The sequence below is a fragment of the Balaenoptera borealis genome (assembly GCF_965194805.1).
Source record: "Balaenoptera borealis genome assembly, chromosome: 8".
In the NCBI taxonomy this organism is placed as follows: domain Eukaryota; kingdom Metazoa; phylum Chordata; class Mammalia; order Artiodactyla; family Balaenopteridae; genus Balaenoptera; species Balaenoptera borealis.
The window spans coordinates 104,685,458-104,708,634 of record NC_138865.1 but is presented as its reverse complement, the minus strand read 5'-3'; the positions used below and the strand labels follow the sequence as shown (position 1 = coordinate 104,708,634).

The window sequence follows — 23,177 nt, the reverse complement described above, 5'->3', positions numbered from 1 at the left end:
GAACTGGCAAGGAATGGGGCAACCTTCCTCCCTTCCTCGGAGAAAATGCCTGTCGGTGGTGGGGAGCCCCAGGAGAGCAAAGATGACAAATCTGGGCTTCCCTGGTGGCGCAGTGGTTGAGAATCTGCCTGCCAGTGCAGGGGACGCGGGTTCGAGCCCTGGTCTGGGAAGATCCCACATGCCGCGGAGCAACTGGGCCCGTGAGCCACAACTGCTGAGCTTGCGCGTCTGGAGCCTGTGCTCCGCAACAAGAGAGGCCGCGACAGTGAGAGGCCCGCGCGCCGCGATGAAGAGTGGCCCCCACTCGCCGCAACTGGAGAAAGCCCTCGCACAGAAACGAAGACCCAACACAGCCAAAAATAAATAAATAAATAAATAAATTTATAAAAAAAAAAAAAAAAAAGATGACAAATCTGTTTGGCTCATGCTTTCATCCCTGGTTTACTGTTAATCAACAGAGGGACCAAATGCTTTCCAAAGGACAAGAAAGTGAGCTTGGTCATTATGCTCAAGTAAGTAAACAGGACTAGAAATATTTGCAGAGTGTGTGCTTGTCTGGTTATCAGAGACCAACTTTTAGATGTACAAAAGAGCCTCAAGGGGCACTGAGTCCAAGCCATCAAAAAAGCAGCAATCCCTTTAATAATACCAGGCTTCACGCACTGACCATTCACTGTGTGCTGGGCACCGTGCCAGGCACGTTACATGCCTCAGCTCTTTTCATCCTGGCCATAAGTCTATGACGTTGGTCTTATGAAACTCATTTTACGGAAGAGGAAACAGAGCCTGAGATGGTTAAGTAATTCCTTGGTGGGGAGTAGGATACTATGTGATACTGTTGGTCCAGGGATCATGCCAAGCTTTGAAGGAATGAAAGATGGGTTAAAATATCAACTATACAGTTTCTCACTGTATCACCTACTCTAATGATGCCTACCCGACAGGGGTGCTATAATACTCAAATGGGATGAGATATTTAATAGAGGAACATATTCACAAGTACATTAGCTCTGTTTTGAAACATAAGGAAGAATTAACAAGGGAAAGCTTGGGAAAAGGAGGTATTCCAAACAAAGGGAACAGTTGAGAGAGAATGTGAAATAAGATGACTGTGGTTTTGAGTGCAACGGGAAAGCAGTAAGTGGTGGTAAGGCCGCATGCTAAGCCGAACCCAGATTATGAATGGTCTTGTACATCACTTTAAGGAAACCGAACTTTATGCTGAGAGAGCTGGGGAGCTACTGAAGAATTTGAAGCAAGCAAATGAAAGTTGTCTTTCAGCAAAACCAATGTTTAGAGTCACAGGTACTCTCCATCCATCCATCCATCCATCCAGGGAATAATTGTTGACTGTCTGGTCTGTGTCCAGTGTTAGGCTATAGTCCCTGGAAAAACAGGTTTTGCAGCCATGGTCTCTGCCCTCATGGAGCTTCTACTCCAGTGAAAACAGTTAAGAAACTGCTGTACTAATTCAGATAATACACAACTGCTGCTTGTACAAAGGAAACATCAGAGATGAGGACAAATCAGTGTCCCTATGGAAGAAAAATGGATACAGCTGGGAAACTAATTGGATGTGTGGTGATAAATCTGGGAGAAGGGTTGAGAAAAGGAAAGGGAAGGGAAGGGAAGGAAAGGGAAGGGAAGGAAAGGGAAGGGAAGGGAAGGGAAGGGAAGGGAAGGGAAGGGAAGGGAAGGGAAGGGAAGGGAAGGAAAGGAAAGGAAAGGAAAGGAAGGGATGAGGGAAGAAAGGAAGGGGGAAGGAAGAAAAGTACAAAGGAGCTGTTACTTCATTACCAATACACATCTTTTTGTATATATGCTGACAAAATGAAAAGTTACATGTTTATATAAGCTATCCACTAGAGATGAGGCCATATATGTATGTGAAATATATTTATACATACTTATGCTGATTTAAATTTACATTTATCATGATCTATACAGACATCTATTACATATCGTTGTGTATATACACTGCAGCTGTTGACACAAATATAACAACTTGGTGCCAGGCTTTTTCTAGATGAATACTTTAGCACACCTGAAATATTCTGGGCAGAAAAATGGGGAAAATATTCACACAAGTAAGAATGAAAACAGCCAGTGCCATGTGTTAATCGCTCATGGAAAACCCAGGAGTTGCAATGTATTATAGACTTGCATAAGTGATCTTCACTGAAATTTGAGTCGATCAGATCTAGCTATCTAATTCCTGAGCTACAAGCATATCATGGTATTGAATACCTCAGAAAATATTCATCTATGAAATATAGTTTTTGCTCAAGAGAAGGGAAAATAGGTTTCTTCTTGGTACAACCATGTTCTGTGGCCAAAGGCAAGAATCTCTGTGATTATATTTACCTGAAGTTCATGAAATGGAGTTAATGGAACATAGTGAATGTGCAGTAAATATCTGTTAAATGAAGAATTTTCTATCATGTTAATATGGAGTTAAAATAATGTTAAAACATTAATAATAACGTTAATATGGAGTTAATATCATGTTAATATGGAGTTAAAATATCACAGCTGGAAAGGACGTTTGTTCTACGGATAAGACGCTATCTTCAGAGAAGCAAAGTGACTCACTCAAGGGCACAGAGCACACTGATGGCCAGACTCGGACCAAAATCCCATCCTCGTCATCCCCCCCACACCCATGCTCTTTCCCCAACCCCAAAGATACTCTGGCATCGCTCACAGACTGGGGAGTTTTATGTTAGTTTGGGAAGTCCAAAAACTTAAACACGCAAAGATAAATAGGATGAAAATGAGTTGAGAAATAAATTGCAGAGTTTGGCTCATGGAAAAGTTTATTTCTTTAAGAATATTAAAAGGGTCTGAGCCAAATGGATCACAGAGTCTGTAATAGGATGCTCTAAAAAAAGAACAGAGCCTTTTCCTGGCCTGCCTGTACTAAATTTGCATATCCTGAAGGAAAACCCGGGGCTGCTGGGTTTCCTTGGAGGCCTCAGTCAGCTCAGGGTACAGGGGGCGCTCAGCACTTCAGTGGGACCCCACTCTGCATATCATGCTTGAAGAGGGTCAGGGATGAACCAGGAACAGACCTAACCAACTGACAGTTTGGTTGGATGGAGGTGTGGGGAGATACCAGGAAATTATTTCTTTCATTCAAGTGGTAGAACAGACCAAGATGATTTTAGCCAGAAACGTCTCAGGGTAGAGTCTTGTTACTGCTTCCTCCCAAATCTCTCTCAATTCCATTGATTCTTCTCCAGTATCACCACCATTGACCTCATCCAGGCCACCGCCATCCGTCTGCTGGATTCCTGAAACAGCCACCTGGATGCGCCCTTCCCCCATCCACTCCTCCCCCGATCTCTTCGCCACAGAGCAGCCCAGACGATCTTTCTAAGAGGCACACCTCACCATACTCCAGGCACCTGCCAAGGCACGTGGCATCTCCTCACTGCCCTCAGAATAATCCAAACCCATCCTCATTCGGACATTACACATATCACCGCAGTCCAACCTCTCCCTCACCCACACCTCCCTTTTCATACTCCAGACCCACTTAAGTTCTTAGCCCATTATTGAAGAGCTTTTGTCTATGTACATTATATCTATTAGTCATTACCACATTGTGGATTAAAACTGAGAAACTTTAAAACACAGGAACACCTAAGTATGCGTCCCATTAGCTATCAGAGCAGTAAAACATCACATGCCATGCAGCTGCTGGGAAGCTCCACTGTACACTCAGGAAAGAATGAGCGTGAAAAAGGTCAACAGCGGCATAGCATTATTATGAAAATACCTCTGGACTTTGAGGACACACTACAAAGTCTTAGGAACCCCATAAGCCTCCAGATCACACTGAGAAAACCAGTGCTCTAAACGTATCCAACTTCTCTCACATTCTTAAATGCAACTTGTTCACTGGTGTGTTAACATTTCCTGGGTGGCGTGAGTCTCAATTCGGGGTGAGGCCCCCTACGCGGCACAAGCCTCATCACGCCCGATGGTGATCGCCCGTGTACTTATCTGACTCCCCTATTAGACAGTCAGCTCTGCCCAGTCCGTGTGCCCAGGACCGTCCCTACGGTGGGCAGAGATGAGATGGGTTCACTCCTTGCAGGGAAGAGACCCATACCTTCTCCTGTGAGAACCCAACGTGGGTTCGGTTTGGGTGAAAAAGTTACCACTGCAGATTTTGGGAAGAACTTTCTAACAGATGGAGCTAGAACGGGAAGGCCAAGGAAATACACGAGCTGGTGCCGGGAGAGCCTCGGTGAGGGAGGGCACAAAGGGGATTCCTGCCCGGGGTGGGACCTGGGGCTGGATGACCCCAGGCGTCCCTTCCGCGTCTGACAGCCTGTGGTTCTGTGAGGCTGAGCTAAGGGTTTCTCCCAGGCACCCCTCTGGCTTTACATTCCGGATGAATTTGTTTAGAGTTCCCCAGTTCGACTCTCATTTTTATTTTAAGCTATTTTAGAAGATAACAGAGAACAGCGCTGTCATTTTTCTCCCTCACTTTCCTCTCTGATCCCTCTCCCTTGCTTTATTCTATCTCTGGCTTTTTCTTTTTCAAGCTTCTTTCTAAAAATATAAAGGGAGACGGGGGAGTTCTCACTGAACCTCAGTGAAGAGACAGATTCTGCTCCCTCTGGTGGACTGGGGTCCCCACCCAAAGACAGCTGCCAGGAGCCGACCTGCAGAGCAGAATGAAGGACAGAGAGGGGGCTTCTACGTGGAAGTCTCTGAAGGCAACGGAGGGCGAGACGGAGGACTGAGAGGAGAATGCGGGATCTCCGCCAGCCTGGCTTCAGGGGCTAGACCTGTGCCCCCAAGAAAGAGACACTGCAGGAGGAAACGGAATAGGCAATTTTCCATGAGACTCTCTAACTTGCAAGCTCTCTTCCTTCAGGGTCAAGCGACAGTGCAACAAAGCATTGGGTGAAAGGCAGTGTCTTAATTTCTCTAGAAGACGGAGGGGCAGTGAGCTGTACTGTAAGGTGGCACAGAGATTGTTGGCTCCTGGGGAGGCCTGGGAGACGTCCCTGTGCGGGGAAGGTCTGGTCATGGGTGGAGCCACAACCGTGGCAGTCATGAGGTGCTTCCTTCTAGCGCCTTGCGGATAAATGGATCCTGAAAAGGCGGTTTCATGGAAGGAAACCGAGAGGAAGAGTTGTGACACATGTAAGAAGCCCCTGGGTACCCCAGAAGTAACTGTAGGAGAATCAAAGGCTAGTGATGTGTATTGATTCTAATGTGACCTTGTTTATTTATGCCCTCCCAGGCTGTCAGGGTCTGGGGCATATATAAACATACACATACTGTGTCTTATCAGGTGTGTGGCCTTGGGCACTTACTGAATACCTCAGGGAATTTGTTTCTTCATATGTAAAGAGGCATGACATGCTTAGGACAGTGCAGGTGCTCAAAAGACTCGTGTTGAACAAATGCATGAATACTGGCCTTGATGTAGGGGAAAGGGTACAAACTCCTAGTTATACAATGAACAAATTCTGGAGTTCTAATATACAGCATGGTGACTGTAGTTAACAATACTGTATTGAAAATTGCTTAGAGAGGAAATCTTAAATGTTCTCACCAAGAAAAAAAAAAACAGAAGTGTGAGGTGACAGATGTGTTAACTAACCTTACTGTGGTGATTTTGAAACACATACATGTATCAAGTCATCACATTGTACTCCTTAAACTTACACAGTGTTATATGTCAATTATACCTCAATAAAGCTGAGCAAAAAAAAAAAAGACAAAAAAAAAAAAATTACTGGCCTTGTAGGGCAATCTTCAGATCAAATGAGACAGCACATGAAAAAGACCGTTAAAATCATAAAACTCCAACTACCTCGGAAGTGTTCTTTGCGTACCCAACCAGCAAAAGAGCTTCCAGGCTGGCTTACCTTCTGCTTCCCGAGGACTCCAGTGTCCTGATGGGCCACAGGGCATCGGGGAGGAGGCGTTGAAGGCATACTGCACCAGGATTCTCCCTTCCAGGCAAAGGTCACATGCTGATCCCAATTCTCTAGGAGGCCAAGGAAAGAAGGAAAATGCACCGACTTAGGAACAGTTGAATCAGTCCCTGGCTTGACTAAGCCCAAGGCGGAGGTTACAACCAATCTATGTTCTCCGATCTTCCCTATCTTTCCCAGAGCTTCCAGAATATGACGATGAGTGAAATTCTTCCCCATTGCCCACGAGGGCCTTGTTTGGGCCTAAGTGGCTTCTGTTCTGATGGGGGATACACTTTAATTCTAAGCAGCCCAGAATCAACAGAATCAACCTACTACCTGCACTAATCTTCATTTCATCAATCATTTAAAGTTCCCTTGAAGATTTGATGTGTGGTTGTGAGAAAATCTTTTGCCCCATTGGACCTCAAATTTTATTCTTTTAACAATATCTGTCAGGTACCTACCATATGCAGGAACCATCCAGTATCCTAGGTATTAAATAGGAAGAAGGCGTGGTTCAGTTCCTTCACCTGAAAATGAGTGGGCTGAACTAGATGATGCCTAAAGAATCTTCTAGCCCTGACATTCTGGGGCTGGATGAGTCACTCTTTGATTTTACAGTCAAAAACGGTTTCCTAACCATGCCATCTAATTCATTTTAGCAGCTTTCCAAGGGGCAAGCCAATCCCTCAATGGGACCAGCCCAGCCCCAGAAGTAGAATATTACGGTGGCTTTCCCTATCATCTAGTGTCTTATGTGTCTGGATTCAATCTCCCTTTAGCCACAACAGCCTCTGGGATCCTACTTGTTCTCCAGACTTGGCTCCTGTTTAGGAGACAGTTGCTGGGAAGGGAGGGGGATAAGCCCTTTCCTCATGTACGAGGGTGAGCGAGCCCAAAACTCTGTAAATCTGAGCAACTCCTACAGAGGGACTGGAAAGGGAAAATGTCAAGAAATGTCATAGCCCAACCCATTATTTCTCAAAATGCAATGGTCCTTCCAATACCTCTTTCCTAGAAGAATCACTATACTTTGGCTACCTGAAAGATACAACGGAGGAACCCTATCTCAAGCCTTAGGGCTTTTGCTTCATAGGGAACCTCCGTAGACCCTAGGCTCACATGCTTGTCAACATCACAGTCTGCTGGTGGTCCTTACTCCTCCTCCACCCAGCTGCCAGGGAGCTCAGCCCCAAACCTAAATCTGAACACTTCATGTCCCTGCTTATCTGCTTACATGGTGGTCAACATATGTAGTTTAACGTATGTATGTATGTATGGATGGATAAATACCAGTCACTCCAATATGTTGCTAAGACCCATGATTCACCTAGTCTAGACCCTCAAATTGCAGATTCTGCATCCTCAGCTTTATCACTGTAAATATGAAAACATACATAGGTAGAAATGTTATAAGCACACTAATATTCAGTGATAGGAGAATGATTAAATAGCCTAAGGTTAATCTGCTCAATGGAATGGTAAGCAGTTTTTATAAAAAATAATTATAAAGATTACTAAATTTTATGGAAAAAGGCATTAGCTATCATGTTAAGTGAAAGAGTCATATTCAAAACCGTATCTATAGCAGCATCTCAATGCTCTTCTAATAATCTTAATGCAACAAAATATGATCAGCAGTAATTTCTAGGTGATAGAACACAGGATGATTCCTCCCTCCCTACTTTTATTCCTTCTGGTTTTCTGAACTTTCTATATATTTTCAGTATGTATAAGGTACTCCCGGACTAGCAATAATGATGATTATACAGATATGCTTGCAGGCAGGGGATGAGGAGTGGAGAGAGAGGCGCTCAGCACCACTCTGGTTCCATTACAATGACCACAATCCATGCATAGCAACTCAGAGTCACAGGACTGGCTTTATGACGACAGTGAGATTACAAACATCCTTGTATGGAATCGGGAGTCACACCGATCTTAATGGTAATTGAGCCTTCCTACTTCTTTAGATGCTTTGTTTTAGATGATACACATATAGTCACCTGCACTTCACTGAGTTCTTGACACAGTGTAGGTTCCCAATAAATACTTTGATGAGTGAATAAGCCATCATCCACCTGACAGTAAATGTGCCTAATTTACACAGAGCTCTACCAAGTGCATTCCCTCATGTTCAATCACTGGTTCATGTGTTCATTCAATATTTCATCTATTCATTCAGTGGATACTCATTGAACAGCCTCTGGTTGTTAGCACTGTACAACTACCAGCCATTAGCCATCCAAGGGTGAGTACATTTGGTGTGGTACCTGCCCTCATAAGAGCTTTCCATCCAGCAGAGGCAACGGTCTCTAAACAAACAGATAAATAGATATAAAAGTACAGATTCATCATTTCTAGAAGGAAAGTTGATAGATGATGTAGGAGAGAATAATGGGGTGGAGCGTGCTGGGCTTATTTAGATTGGCATAATCATAGAAGATCTTAGTCAAGGTATGGTGAAGAATGACACAAAGAGTGGGAGTAAAGCATTCCAGGTTCAGTCTAAAGGTATGTAAAGGACCTATGCAAGAAAAAAGGGCTTGGTCCATAGGGGTCCTTAAAGAAACCTGAGTGGCAAGAGTCACAGACGAAGGAAAGAGCAGTGAGAGGCAAGGGCCAGATCATGGAATGTGCTGCAGACTACGTGTTAGATTACACATTAAAGTAATGGGAAACCACTGGAGGGTTATAACACATGGGTGACGTGACCTAATTCACATTTTAAAATGATCAGTCTGAATGATGAAGGAAGAATAAATTGGGCACAAGTAAGAGCAAAGTCAGTAACTAAAAAGCAAAGGTGGGTGATCCTGAGTATGGTGGGTGATGTTCCCATTTTATAGTTAAGGAAACTGAGAATCACGAGTACAAAGTAACCACACCAAAATCATAGCTCAGAAAGTCATAGAGTCAAAATGGGCTTTACCAAAATCAGGCAGGATCCTACACACATTCAGGGAGTGTACAATATGTGTTTCTAATCTTTGGCATTTCTTTGATTTTAATGGGCACCTGTATCTACACAGACACAGACACACACACACACACTCACACACACACACACACACACACACACACGCACACACTGAAATCATAGAAATACAGGATGCTAACACTGGAAGAGATCATCTTTCTTACCCAGGTTCCATGAGAATCAAAGTTTAAAGCTCCAAATCTGTGCTATCTAATACAGCAGCCCCTAATTACATGTGGCTATTTAAATTTAAATGAATTAAAATTAAATAAATGTAGAATTCACTTCAGTTCCTCATTTAAACTTGTCACGTTTCAATTGCTCCACAGCCACAGTTGACTAAGTGGCTACCATATTGGACACTGCAGAATGCTCTATTGAACAGTGCTTCTCTAAGGCATCCACTGTACATAATGAATTAACCTCTCTCCTATGCATCTAAAATGGTACTAGTTATGTACCATCCTTAGGAGAACTGAGAAAACAGTTACTCAAGTCATTTTCTGTGTTCTGAGATTTGGAAAAGGAACCTTGGTTGAGAAAGGCTAGATCCCCTTGAGCTTACAGATCAGAAAAGTGAGGCTGAAAAGGAAGAAGAAATGGATGAGGCTGCAAAGACTTCAGACCCAGGTCTCTTGGTCTCCAGTCCAGCATTCTTTCCAATACACCACAGCCCACTGTTCAGAAAAACGCAACCATCTAGTCAACACATGTTTGCAAGACAGATGAAAATAAAGGAGTTAAAAAAGCCAGGGGTGGCCTTGAATTATTTATTCAGTTGCCCATGTGTGAGGACACAGGCTGTGGGAGGACCTGAATATGTTTTTTTAAGGAAAACCCTTGTATTCTCTTAGACCACAGATGTGAGGAACAGCAGGAGGACATGAGGATGGCCAGGGGCGAGAGGTTGGCATTGATGAATGTAGTGGAAAACACCAGAGATTTTGCAGGGAAAGAGAACTTTTCAAGTAGCTCAACAGCTCTGGAAAACTGTACAAGAAGGGAGCTTGTATTTCCTGAACACAGAGCGTGTGCGCTAGGCACAGCACAGAGGTCATCTTGTTGAATTCCCCACAAAAGCCAGGTGCAGTGAGCATGTTAGCACCTTTTATGGAACAGGACTCAGAGGGCCAGAGAGGATCAGAGAAGGGAGATGACTTGCCCAAGGTCCCACAGGCTGGGAGTGGTGAAGCTGAGACTGTAACACAGACAGCTTGACATCAAAGCTCGTGCACTTTGTACTAAGCCAATTTCCACCAGTATGAACTCCGTGTGTACGGGAGAGTGATAGTTCCATTCCTTTACAACGATTTATTGAACTTGTTGACCTACTTCCTTTAGCCATAGACTATGGTCTACATAGCTGTTAACCCTAATTAGACATGTTTCTAAAATGTCAGTTTGAATTTAACATATGATAACTCCGCTGTGAAATCTTAGACTGAACAGAATAGCTATTGTATGAGCCTCAAGTACCAACTGACTATAGGTTATTAAAAACATATTGATTGAAGCTGAGGGCACTATGTAATAGAGACATATCTCATTACACAACAATTAACCCTCCAATAGGTTTCCAACAATCAGATGGTATTTATTTAATGGACAATAGCCGCTTTATGAAATACAAATTGAATACATACACAGGAAGCTTCATTTACAAAACTTCCATTTTTAAGTGGAATCGAGGCCAAGCCTTGACCAAAAGTCTGATACTCCTCATTGCCACAGAAAAAATAAATAAATCTACGGGCTGCTGGAAAGCCTGCTCTGAAGTGTCACATGAGGTTTCCCAACCCCAGCTCTAAGCTCCCAGTGAGGATGGCTGGGGAAGAGGAAGGGGGGTTTCTACAGAGGGCCTAGGGAGTGCATTTCCTTTCCCCGTGATCACATCCATCCAGCTGTCAAATGAAGGTTCTAGATTCAGGGACTGATAGTAGTGTGGAAAATTGGAGCCCGAATTTAATGTGATGCCATGATCTAGTATGTTTTTTACACACACACATGCACACGCACACACACACGTATACACCCATACTTGTGAGAGCTCCTTGCCACATTTTGTGGCCTTTTTTGAGGGGAGGGGTATAACACCTCCTTCATAATTCAAGGTTTGGAAAGACTTAATGAAAGAACATGAGAGCCTAAGATAAGACACCGCAAAATGTGAGTCGAAGCCCAGCTCCCACCACCTGCAATGGGCTTTTGGTCAAATCTCTCCACCTCTTTGTGCGCCAGTCCCTGCCTCATCTGGCAAATGCAGAAGTTGATTCCCCTTTTATAGAATTACTGGAAAGATTAAATGAGACTGTATAGAAAGCATGTAGTACAGAATCCAGTGCAGAGTAAGCACTCGATAAACGGTGACAACCACAACCATAGAGTAATAATTAATCATTAGCTGGTTATTATTTCCACCATCATCAGTGTTGTATCATCATTATTGGATAAAACATCCCCAAGAAGGGCTGGAAGGGGGGCAATATACTAATCTACCCTAAATTATAGCCAAGTTCCAACCAAAATAGAGGTCAACATCGTAGTACGTTTCATGACCCTTTAAAGTCCCCTAAAGCTTGAGATCCTCAGGGAGTCCTGATGCTGAAAGGCAGCACAAGAAACCGTTTGATTCAGGTTTCCACCTTCAGGCCATGCAGGCATCATTAGACCCACTTTTCAGCGGAGAATAAGACTCAGGGAGGGAAAGTGACCTGCCCAAGGCCATACCGCTAGTGAGTGGCAGACAGGAGCTGAACTGAGGTATCCTGTGTCTCAGTTTATCATCCTCTGATCTAAAAATTCTACCTTCAGTTCTATAAAACAACACTAGGCATAGGCACAGATTCTAATTATACAAAAATATATGTGGGACTTCCCTGGTGGCGCAGTGGTTAAGAATCCGCCTGCCAATGCAGGAGACACGGGTTCGAGCCCTGGTCCAGGAAGATCCCACATGCCGTGGAGCAACTAAGCCCGTGTGCCACAACTACTGAGCCTGCGCTCTAGAGCCCGTGAGACACAACTACCGAGCCCGCGTGCCACAACTACTGAAGCCCCTGCGCCTACAGCCCATGCTCCACAACAAGAGAAGCCACCGCAATGAGAAGCCTGCACACCGCAACGAACAGTAGCCCCTGCTTGCCGCAGTTAGGGAAAGCCCACGCAGCAACGAAGACCCAACACAGCCAAAAAAAAAAATCAGTGTTGAGCCCTGCTCAGCTTAATGCTGATTCAAGAGAAAGCTAAAAGCCTTAAAAAAATAAATTATATATATATATGTATATATATGCCTGTGTATTCATGTATAATGTACCCTTCATATACTATACGTATAGGAAGGTGTTTAGCCCATTAACCAGAGGCAACTTCAACTCCCGAGCTCACGGAGATGAGACCAGTACCTCCATCCCAGAGGAGGTTCTGGTGACAGAGGGTTTCCATGTTTTTAATAATAAAATGAAGCTAAATATTCACCACTTAAAATATGCATCATTACTCATTAATTTCTGTTAGCAACCATTCATGTATTCCCTGACCCCCGAATCTACATCGTGCCTCTATGGACCAGTCACTGTGTTAGTCGTTGCGGGCACTCGTTAAACAAGATCAAGAACAAAAACCACAGTGAAATCCCTCTCCAAGGCTGCTTCCCTTCCAAGTTTCCCTCTTCTTGGCAGGAGAGAGAGAGAGGGGCATCAACACTTCACAGGCCACACTCACCTTTCAAAGAAGTGGCCGTCGATGGGCGGGAACCACTCCAGCATCACGGAGTCGGTCGTGTGGCCCACGATCTGGGGGGCAAGGGCGACAGGCGCCGGCTTCCTGGAGGGCTGCCAGCTCTGGTACACCAGGTCCAGGTAACAGTGCATTCTGGCGACTTGATTGGGCGTGAAGGAGTCAGTGCAGTCGTCATCTGCAAGCGGGCAGAGGGAGAGATAAGAACCTCGCTGCAACGGGCGGGCAGGCAAGAGAATGATGATGTCTCCCGGTGGACCGGGAGCCAGCACCCCAGCCCTTGCCAACTCAGAGCTGGCCTCTTCTAGTGCTCAGGAGTTAATGGTCTGTGAACAAATTAGTGCAGTCATCACTTCTGGAGACAGGTGAGAGGGAACAGGAGGAAGGGGAGGGAGGACAGAACTGAAAAGGCACGTCTGAGCCTGGAGAGGGAGGTCATGGATAAGGACAAGGGCAAGACAAGCTGCTTTCCACGGGGCCCGAATCCACTGGTCAGTAAGTCACACATTCCCTTATCCGCTCCCTCCCCCACCAATCATTCAACCTCTCTCACTCATCCACTCATTTTCTTGTGTATTCACTCATTCACCCACTCACTCCTTCTTTTACGCACTCACTTGTTCCTTCACTCACGCCTTCACATTCATTCATCCACTCATTCATTAATTGTGCTATTTACTGATGCAGTGATACTGGCCTTCAAACAAGCTTTCTGAGCATCGATTCCATAGTCTCTGCTCTAAGCCAAGGGCCAAGGAAACGTAAAACATTCCTGCCCTCAAGGAGCTACCTGCCTAGTTATAGAGTGAAGGTCAGTTCGCTGTGTGGGTCAAGGTGGTTATAAGGCTGTTCAGGTCTGTGACGCTGACTACTGATGAAGAGGAGTCGGCATGTTGAGGAAGGCGGATGCACCGGAGAGGTTTCTGGAGGTCAACCAGGTTGCACAGCTAAGACTGAGAAAGCAAGCTGAGGCAGGGCGGGAGGGGGGGCTCAGGCCTGCAGAGCCGATGTGTCCTATGCAGCAGGCACAGGCCAGGAGTCAGGCAGACGCAGAAGCAGTCCAGGCTCAGTGTCCACGGCGGGGATACAAGACAATGACGTCGCCTGCACGGTGCTATCACCGGGAAACTCCCAGGCGTGGGGCATTGTGCTGCGGACACATATAACCCTCCCCCTAGTCTTGGAGTAAATACTGTGATTTCTGCATGGTACAGAGGAGGAAATTGAGGCTGAGAGAGGTCTACCTGCTTTTTAAAGAGCACAGAGCTAGGGGCAGATCTGAGATTCGAACCCAGGCAGTCTGGACTCCAAGGCCACGTGTCTAATCAATATGAGAACTTCTTTCTGAGGGTACACGAGACCTTGTCTGGGCAAAGTATCCTGCAGGTGCTTGATAAACAGGAGTTGAGCCTGAGTCTGAGGGGGCTGGAATACAATCTCTTAATGTCTTTAGATCTAACGACCTTCAATTCTAGTCTCTCTTTTCTAGGATGCGGAATGAAGGCCACGACCCGAGACTTATCCACACCCGCCTCCAACTCCCCACCCCAAGGAAGAAGCTGGACTCCCATCTCTCCCTCCAACAGCTTTATTCAGCTGCCCCAGGGGCAGAGCAAGGCGCTGTTTTGGCTTCGTTTCCAAAAACACCCCTTCCCAGACGTGTCTGCCTGGTCAGGGTTTCCGCAGCTGGGCCCCAGACGGCGGAGCACGGAGATCGCCAGATCTTAAAACAAACCCGCCACTGGGAATCCCGCAGCATAAACTCACTTCCCCTTATCAAACAAACAGAAAATAACTTTGGGCAGGTGCTGGGCAGTTGGACATGACCTTGAGAATCCAGCTTTGAGAAGGGACGGGGTACAAGGAGGTTATACACAGAAGCTGCCTCTGATCCCCTTAGCAATTTTTGACAGTCTCCTTTCCAGCACCCTGGGGAAGTCTTTCATACATTGGGTGTCCTTTGGAAAACACTGTAAGAGTGACTAGTTACACAAATCACTCTCAAGCCCAGATACCCCCATGTAAACCCCTGGATACCAAACGTTCTATGGGTCCCCATTGCCTGGAGAATAGAGTCCGAATGCACTTGATGGTCTAAGAAGGGTTAGATCATCAGGTGCATTTTCCTTTGTTACTATGAACTTTGCACTTCATCCTGAAAGCTTTGGAAAAGCCACTGGATAGGTTACAGGCAGGAGAAGGACATGATGGCAAAGGAAGTAGGGGTTCTGTAGTTAGATTCATGCATGAGGAACCTGGAGTCAGGAATCCAGAGTCAAATGATTTTATGCCCTCAGTGCTTCGGTTTCCCCATCTGTAAAGTGGAGATGATGAAGATAACGAGAGTGCTTATGTCAGAACACTGCTGAGGGTTATGAAAAGTGCAACATCAAGAGGTATGACCAATGCTCAGTGAATGCTCACTGCCTCGGGACCGGGAATAGTGCCTGTGTGTGTGCGCGCATGCATATGCGCTGAGGTGGGTGAGTGCTGGAAAACTAGAAGCAGGAACAAATAACAGAATGTAAAGTATTCATTCTCTTTGATCTCACAACATCCCATTTAGGAATTCAACAGATAGATACTCATGAACAAACACGAGGGAAAACATACGTACAAGGATGTCTTTTGAAGCATCATTTACCTAGTAAAAATATTAGAAATAACACATCCATGTGTCAATAGGGGGTTGACTCTGTACCTTGAGGCACATGCACAGAAGAGAATTCTAATCAGTCATTTCCCAAAACAAGGAAGTAACTTTAAAACTCAGGTCCCTTGTGTGTAAATTGGGGACATTTAAATCAACCCCACTACTTAGAGTTGTGGTGTGGGCTCCATGAGATGGAACGTATAAAGCATTTATCAAGATGAATGAAGAAGAAAAACTGCAATTTTTTTCCTCTCTACATTCTGATTTGTTTGCTTTTCTTCCCCCAAAGAAGCGTATTTTCCTTTTATAACTTAAACGTTAGCCGTTTCCATGTCTGTCAATAAAAAAGTTTGAAAAACGGATAGGTGATAGAACCTGGTAGGAGAACAGAACTGTATCTGAACTTTAAAGCTGAAGTCGGAAAATGTCCCTCCCAGGGTAGATCACTTAGAGACCGAACTGCTACCAGAATCTTGGGTGAGGTAAGGGTCTCTGTTTATCATAAAGGCTCTGCCTCAATTAGCTAACGTCTCGGGTCAGCCCCTCTTAGCTTTCTGCCATCACAGGCTTTCCCTCCTGATATCCGTGGCCACTTGATCCTGGTCTCTAGGACCAGCCAACCCATCTTGTTCTTCTGTCCCCACGTTGTCCCCAAGCAGAAAGGACTTTGGGGGGGTTTCAGTATTCTGGAAGTCTGCACCAGTCCCCATGCTGTTGAAGTTGTGCCCTGAGTTTTCTAATCAAACTTTGTTCTCAAGAACAATTTCCATCCGTAGCTGGAAGGGCACAGAGCATGGAGGTTCAGGGCCTCCACTCCCTGTGGAGCCTCGGGCACAATGCTGACCCCTGACAGCCTCATTTCTACCCGCTGTTAAATAAGGAATCATGATGCTAACTGCTTCCTACAGCTGATGAAAGCATTTAACAAGCTAACCATTTCCAGTGCGTGAATAACTGAGTTGCCCTTTGTAAAAGTCTCTGCCTTTTTGTTGTTTTAAAAACAATAATAATAGCAACAGCAATAAGTGATTATATTCACTGTAGAGCATTTGGAATGTGCCAAGAATACTGCAAAGAAATAAACATTACCATAAACATTACCTAGAGATAATACAATTAATATCTAGTATACACATATATGTATGTGTAGATGGATGTGAATATCTACAGTGAATTTCTGTAATTCTTATCATCACAAACATCATATATATACTTGTGATGATATATGATATATATTCCAGGTCTTACACTAGACATTAGGCTCTGGGCTGTTTTCACGCTAAACAGTGAACAAATAATCCTACTAATCGTCACTTATTGAGCACGAGTTATAGTACCAAGGACAGATCTAAAGCCTTCACCTGTACCATCACACCTACTGTCATGCAAGGTAAGGGTGACTAACCTCCATGGTATCGATGAAGTAACAGGCTCAGAGAGAAGTAACTTGCCTGAGGTCAAAGGCTAGCGCACGGAGGATTCAAGCTGGTCCCCACACTCCACACTTCACACTCTGAACCACCATGTTACTCTGCTTTGTGCCCCTCAACCCTCTGCTACGCATCTTCAGTGGTCACATAATGTTCTATCATATAGGTACCTTGGGATTTACTTCAGCAACCCATTCACTTTGGACTTGTAGGAAGCTTCTATTTTTTCACACGTATAAAAGCCCTTCTTTTCTATGCTTGGTAGACAGTAAATGCCTAATTAATATTTGGAGAATAAACATTGCTAAGAACATTGTTAGGACTAAATCTTTAAACACATCAACTGATTTATTTCCTTAGGATATACTTCTTAGAGGTGGGGCTGCTGGGTCAAAACGTATGTGCATATTAAAAGAGACACACAGAACAACGGTGGCAAGGCACTTGCTCCCAAAGGCTGGGGAAGGCCTGGTTTCCACACTCTTGAGGAGGCAAGGCCTGGAGGGTCCTCTTGGTTGTCTCCCTATGGCCTATTACCTTCAGGAAGTAAAATCTGAGCTGCTGCCCTTCTATCTGCCTGGGGATTATCCAACAGCTCAACGTGACCGCACTCACCCGGTGCTCGACCTGGCTTGCCCCATCACCTGCCTGGTGCCTGCTTAACCTGAGCAGTTGGGACTCTCTTAAACTTCCCCAGTATCAGAAAGGGAGCCAAATAATTCTTGCTTAAATGCAGGCTCTGCAATAGAAGGCATACCTTGTTTTTGCTGTGTGACCCTGGGAAAGTGACTTAAGATCCCTAAGCCACACTTTCTCCATCTGTAAAATGGGTGCAATAGCACTTGGGAGTAATAGCACTTACTCCATTGGGTTATTTTGAGGATTCAATGAGACAAGCCTAAGAAGTGTTTCCTACAGTGTCTGGCACACCACAGGCACTCAGTAATTTCTGTAGACCTGCCACCAGCCACGTTCAATTAATTAAAATTACTTAGGACTAACAATTCAGTTCCTCAGTCTCACTTGCCGTGCTTCAAGTGCTCAATAGCCACAAGCGGCTAATGGCTACCATACAGGGCAGCACAGACACAGAACACATACAGCTTTGCAGAAAGTTGGAGGACCCAGGAAGGAGGGAACTTGGAGCAGCTGAGCCGGCAAGGTCTCCACCCTCTTGCCTTGACTGCAAACCCCCTGTGCATTGCTCTCCCCAGCCCTGAGAACCCGATCCTGGTCTGCATTTTGAATTTCATCCAGCTGCTTTTGTCACCTCATCTATCAGAGATCCTAAGGAAAACAAACATTTCAAAGTTCGTGGTTGCCTTGAATATGCTTTTGCGGGTGTAAGTTTGTTATCGTAGCTCAGTGAATTAGTTCTGCTGTTAATGGGTCACTGAGCTGAGGGGTTCCTTTAAAAAAACAACATTAAATCAATCACCCTTTAGATCTGTACAAAGGGGAACAAAAAAAGATTTAGTTTATGGGGGTCTGGTAGCTAGTGGCAGCTCCTGACCCCTAAGAGGCCGGCAAACTTCCAAATTCATGTTATTGTTTATTTTCCATGTGCATTGAGCTGGCCAAGGAAAGGTGCTATAGAAATGGAACGTAAGCAGGGCCCTGTGAGAGGACAGGGCACCGGATGTGAGATGCAGGCTTGGCTGGGAATGGGAGCCCAGTAGGAATCTGCTTTTGAGGAAATACCCAGTACCCGGGTCTTTTTTAGAGACCCAAACCTAAGGACCGTTTATGGTGCCAAGGGTGGGCACTGACCCTTCAAGAGACCTCAGGTGTGAACTGTAGGAACCTTAAACTGGAGAGGCCCCCAGAGGCCATCAGCCCAAATGGGAAACCAGGAAGACCCACGGGCAATCATCGAATTCATTGGGTTTCAGGAGGGAAATCCTCTCTTCAAATGCAATCTGAGGCAGAACTCCAACAGAAACGGAAAACTGTTGGAAGGGGGCTCCCCTGGTTCAAGCAGAGATGGAGGCCTAGAGTCACACAGCCACTCAGGGCAGCCCCCCGAAGCATCTCTGTGGGACAGAGCTTGAAAGCCACCCAAAATGCTCAATATCCCACTCAGCCATCAGCTATGTCTCATTTGAAGAGAGGCATGAGAGTAAATGAGAAAAAAAAATACTTGGAGTCACCAAAATATACAAGCAGCTCATGCAGCTCAATATTAAAAAAACAAACAACCCAATCCAAAAATGGGCAGAAGACCTAAATAGACATTTCCCCAAAGAAGATATACAGACTGCCAACAAACACATGAAAGGATGCTCAACATCACTAACCACTAGAGAAATGCAAATCAAAACTACAATGAGGTATCACCTCACACTGGTCAGAATGGCCATCATCAAAAAATCTACAAACATATATACAATGGAATATTACTCAGCCATAAAAAGGAACAAAATTGGGTCATTTGTTGAGACGTGGATGGATCTAGAGACTGTCATACAGAGTGAAGTAAGTCAGAAAGAGAAAAACAAATATCGTATATTAACGCATATATGTGGAACCTAGAAAAATGGTACAGATGAACTGGTTTGCAGGGCAGAAATTGAGACACAGATGTAGAGAACAAACGTATGGACACCAAGGGGGGAAAGCAGCGGGGGTGGGGGTGGTGTTGTGATGAATTGGGCGATTGGGATTGACACGTATACACTGATGTGTATAAAATTGATGACTAATAAGGACCTGCTGTATAAAAAATATAAATAAAATAAAATTTAAAAATTAAAAAAAAAATCTACAAACAATAAATGCTGGAGAGGGTGTGGAGAAAAGGGAACCTTCTTGCACTGTTGGTGGGAATGTAAATTGATACAGCCACTATGGAGAACAGTATGGAGGTTCCTCAAAAAACTAAAAATAGAACTACCATACGACCCAGCAATCCCACTACTGGGCATATACCCTGAGAAAACCATAATTCAAAAAGAGTCATGTACAACAGTGTTCATTGCAACTCTATTTAACAATAGCCAGGACATGGAAGCAACCTAAGTGTCCATCGACAGATGAATGGATAAAGAAGACGTGGCACACGTATACAATGGAATATTACTCAGCCATAAAAAAGAAACGAAACTGAGTTCTTTGTAGTGAGGTGGATGGACCTAGAGTCTGTCATACAGAGTGAAGTAAGTCAGAAACAGAAAAACAAATACCGTATGCTAACACATATATATGGAATCTAAAAAAAAAAAAAAAAAAAAAAAAGTGGTTCTGAAGAACCTAGGGGCAGGACAGGAATAAAGACGCAGACTTAGAGAATGGACTTGAGGACACGGGGAGGTGGAAGTGTAAGCTGGGACAAAGTGAGAGAGTGGCATGGACATATATACACTACCAAATGTAAAATAGATAGCTAGTGGGAAGCAGCCGCATAGCACAGGGAGATCAGCTCGGTGCTCTGTGACCACCTAGAGGGGTGGGATAGGGAGGGTGGGAGGGAGATGCAAGAGGGAGGGGATATGGGGATATATGTATACGTATAGCTGATTCACTTTGTTATACAGCAGCAACTAACACAACAATGTAAAGCAATTATACTCCAATAAAGATGTTAAAAAAAATAAAATAAAATTAGAGATTTAACTAAGCAATTCCACTGTAAAAAAAAAAAAATACTTTGAGTCAGATGTGCGACCTGGGGCCAAAGACTTCAGTCAGCCTCTGGATTGTACTGTCTGTCACCTGTGAAATGGTGATAGTTTCTACCTCATAGGTTTCTTGTGAGAATTAAATAAGATGGTGTATATTAAAGTCCTTTATGAACAATAAGCTTTTTTACAAGTAGAAATATTGTTATTGGTAAGAATCAATTTTATATGCCTGTTATTAGAGAATTTATTCATTTTCTTCCCTCCCTGCCTTTCTCTTTCCCTTCTTCCCTCCTTCCTCCCTTTCTTCTTAACAAACATTTTTAAAGCACAAGGCCCTGTGCTAGGTACTGAGAATACAGTCATGTATTAGAGGCAAGCTTCGCCTTCACAGAGCTCGCTTGTTTTGGTTTGTGGAAAGAAACACTTAAGTTGAATATTACAATAGAATTGGATGCTGGGCTACCATGTGCAGTTTTGCAGGTGCTGCCTTACCCAAAAGCTCATGGTTAGGCGGCCAGTAGTGAGGGCTGTGACTGCGCTAAGGAAGGGATATCTTCTTCTAATTTGCCAAAGATGTTATAAGGGCTTCAAGTGGCCTTGATATATACTAAAAGGAAGTACAGGGCATCCTAGAATCCAGAGAATGAGTCTTTAACGCTGTTACTAATGGTATGGAAAAGGGCTTTGAAAGGATATATGCAGTTAGGAGAAAAACACATCCAACTTATGTAATAATTTCATATTTGCAAAACCAAAAGCGTTCTATTTTTTTCTATAATAAAACACTAAAGGAGCATGTGAGAGTTCTGTGTTTTAAAAAACGTTTCAGGGGCTTCCCTGGTGGCGCAGTGGTTGAGAGTCTGCCTGCCAATGCAGGGGACACGGGTTCGAGCCCTGGTCTGGGAAGATCCCACATGCCGTGGAGCAACAAAGCCCGTGAGCCACAGTTGCTGAGCCTGCGCGTCTGGAGCCTGTGCTCCGCAGGGAGAGGCCGCGATGGTGAGAGGCCCGCGCACCGTGATGAGGAGTGGTCCCTGCTTGCCACAGCTGGAGAAAGCCCTCTCACAGAAACAAAGACCCAACACAGCCAAAAATAAATAAATTAATTAATTAATTAAAAAAATAAAAATAAAAAAGGATTCCCCAAAGCCCTATTAAAAAAAAAAAAAAGTTTCAAATAAATAAATAAATAAAGTTTCAACCACCACCAGCTTAGAAAATTACAGCTGCAAAACTAGGAGGAACCTTGGAGGTCAGTTCCAAAGATTCCATTTTCTTGAGAAAAGCGGGACCCAGAGAGGACATGTGACAGACCCCAAGGCATTAGGTGACCCTGTGGCAGAGCTGGGCCTTCTACGCAGGTTTCCCTACTTTCAGTCCTGGTGAGCTTCCTTCTGAGGAGCCCTCAGATACAACATCTTCCTTGTATCCACGAGGTGCTCACGGAAGGAATATTATCTTGATTATTTGGGATGAGGAATTGTTGGGATGAAGAAATCTTAGAAAAGGCAAGCAGCTTGCTCGAGGCTTCTCTGAGCCAGGACCAGAGGCCACGTGTGACACCCAGCCCCGTGCACCCTGCAGAGTGTTGGCCTTACCTGCATAGCTCATGAAGTTGTTGTAAGGAGTGTTGAAGAAGCTATTAAAGCCACAGGTGTCGTTCCCTGGCCCCGGGTCACCGCAGAACTTGTGTTTCGGGGCTGGGTTGGTGTCACTGCAGAGGTCTCCGGTCTCAAAGGAAGGCTCTGTCTCCATGCAGGGGTCACTGCAAGACTGGATTTCTGAGATGCCTCGGAAGATGTGATAGAGGCCCAGGCTGTGCCCGATCTCATGGATCATGGTGTGGGTGTGCCCAGGAATGCCATAGAAAGATGGATTCAAGACAATGCCACCTGCAAGGGGAAAGCCAGAGCATTAGGCAAACTGGGCATTCTGCTTCCTGATGCGGGGATCCCCAAACCAATCAAGGGTCAGTGGGGTACCGCCCAAAGTAACCGCAGGCTTCTCCACCCTATGACTCCACTGCTGAGAGCTGTTACGACTTGCGGTGTTAATCACTGATTGAGTAGGAAGAAGTCTCAAAAGTCATTTTGTGCAATCCCTTCACTTTTCAGTTGAAAACACCGATGCCTAAAAAAGTGAGGCAACTTAACCAAAGGGATTTCAAACTACTTAGAAGAAGTGGCATAATTAGAATTCAAGGACTCTGATTTCTGGGCTGGCCAACATTTCTGCTGCAACTTCTTAGGAAGCGTGGCACGCCCTGGTTCACAAACACTCTACGCGCATTTGCTTCAATGAAGCCCTCATGGCCAGACACCTCGGTTCCGGTTCTCATTTTGCCTTCACTAACTGTGAAGTTGAGCAAGTCAACTGCCATCCCTGAATCCCATTTCTGCAGCTCTGTACCCTTTGAGAGTGAATATTCATAACGTCCAGCACCATGGCGTGCTCACCATTATAACACTGGTCAAAATAGCCACTGTTTCTTGAGCATTCATTATGTATCCTCAGGCCCTGTGCTCAGTGTTTCATGTGTATAATCACACTGAATCATCTCACAACCCAGTAAGAGCGGCACTGACTCACAGAGAGGTGAAGTAACTGGCCCATGATCGAATCAGTAAATGGGGAGCTGGAATTTGAACCCGAGATCCTTGGGTTCCAAAGCCAGGGGTCTTAATCTGAGTTCTACTGCTAACGTTCACCATGGGGTCCAGAATATGGCATCTCATTAAATGTCTGTTGAATATTTGCTGAATGCCGACCCACTTAAAGACGGTTTACGAGGCCAAAGTAATCACACGTAGCCAG

The 23,177-nt window shown here is 44.8% G+C and overlaps 1 protein-coding gene across 4 annotated transcripts in view; it reads right to left on the bottom strand.

Moving 5' to 3' along the window:
• The window catches only part of PAPPA (pappalysin 1), a 269,392-nt gene that overhangs the window by 186,599 nt on the left and 59,616 nt on the right, over positions 1-23,177 (bottom strand). For all 4 annotated transcript variants that reach the window (XM_082402204.1, XM_082402206.1, XM_082402207.1 and 1 more), the window contains exons 4-6: positions 21,962-22,255; positions 12,646-12,838; positions 5,895-6,016 (exon numbers count right to left, since the gene is read on the bottom strand). In XM_082402204.1, coding sequence (XP_082258330.1) covers positions 5,895-6,016; positions 12,646-12,838; positions 21,962-22,255 — 609 coding nt within the window. The remainder of the gene's footprint in view (positions 1-5,894; positions 6,017-12,645; positions 12,839-21,961; positions 22,256-23,177) is intronic.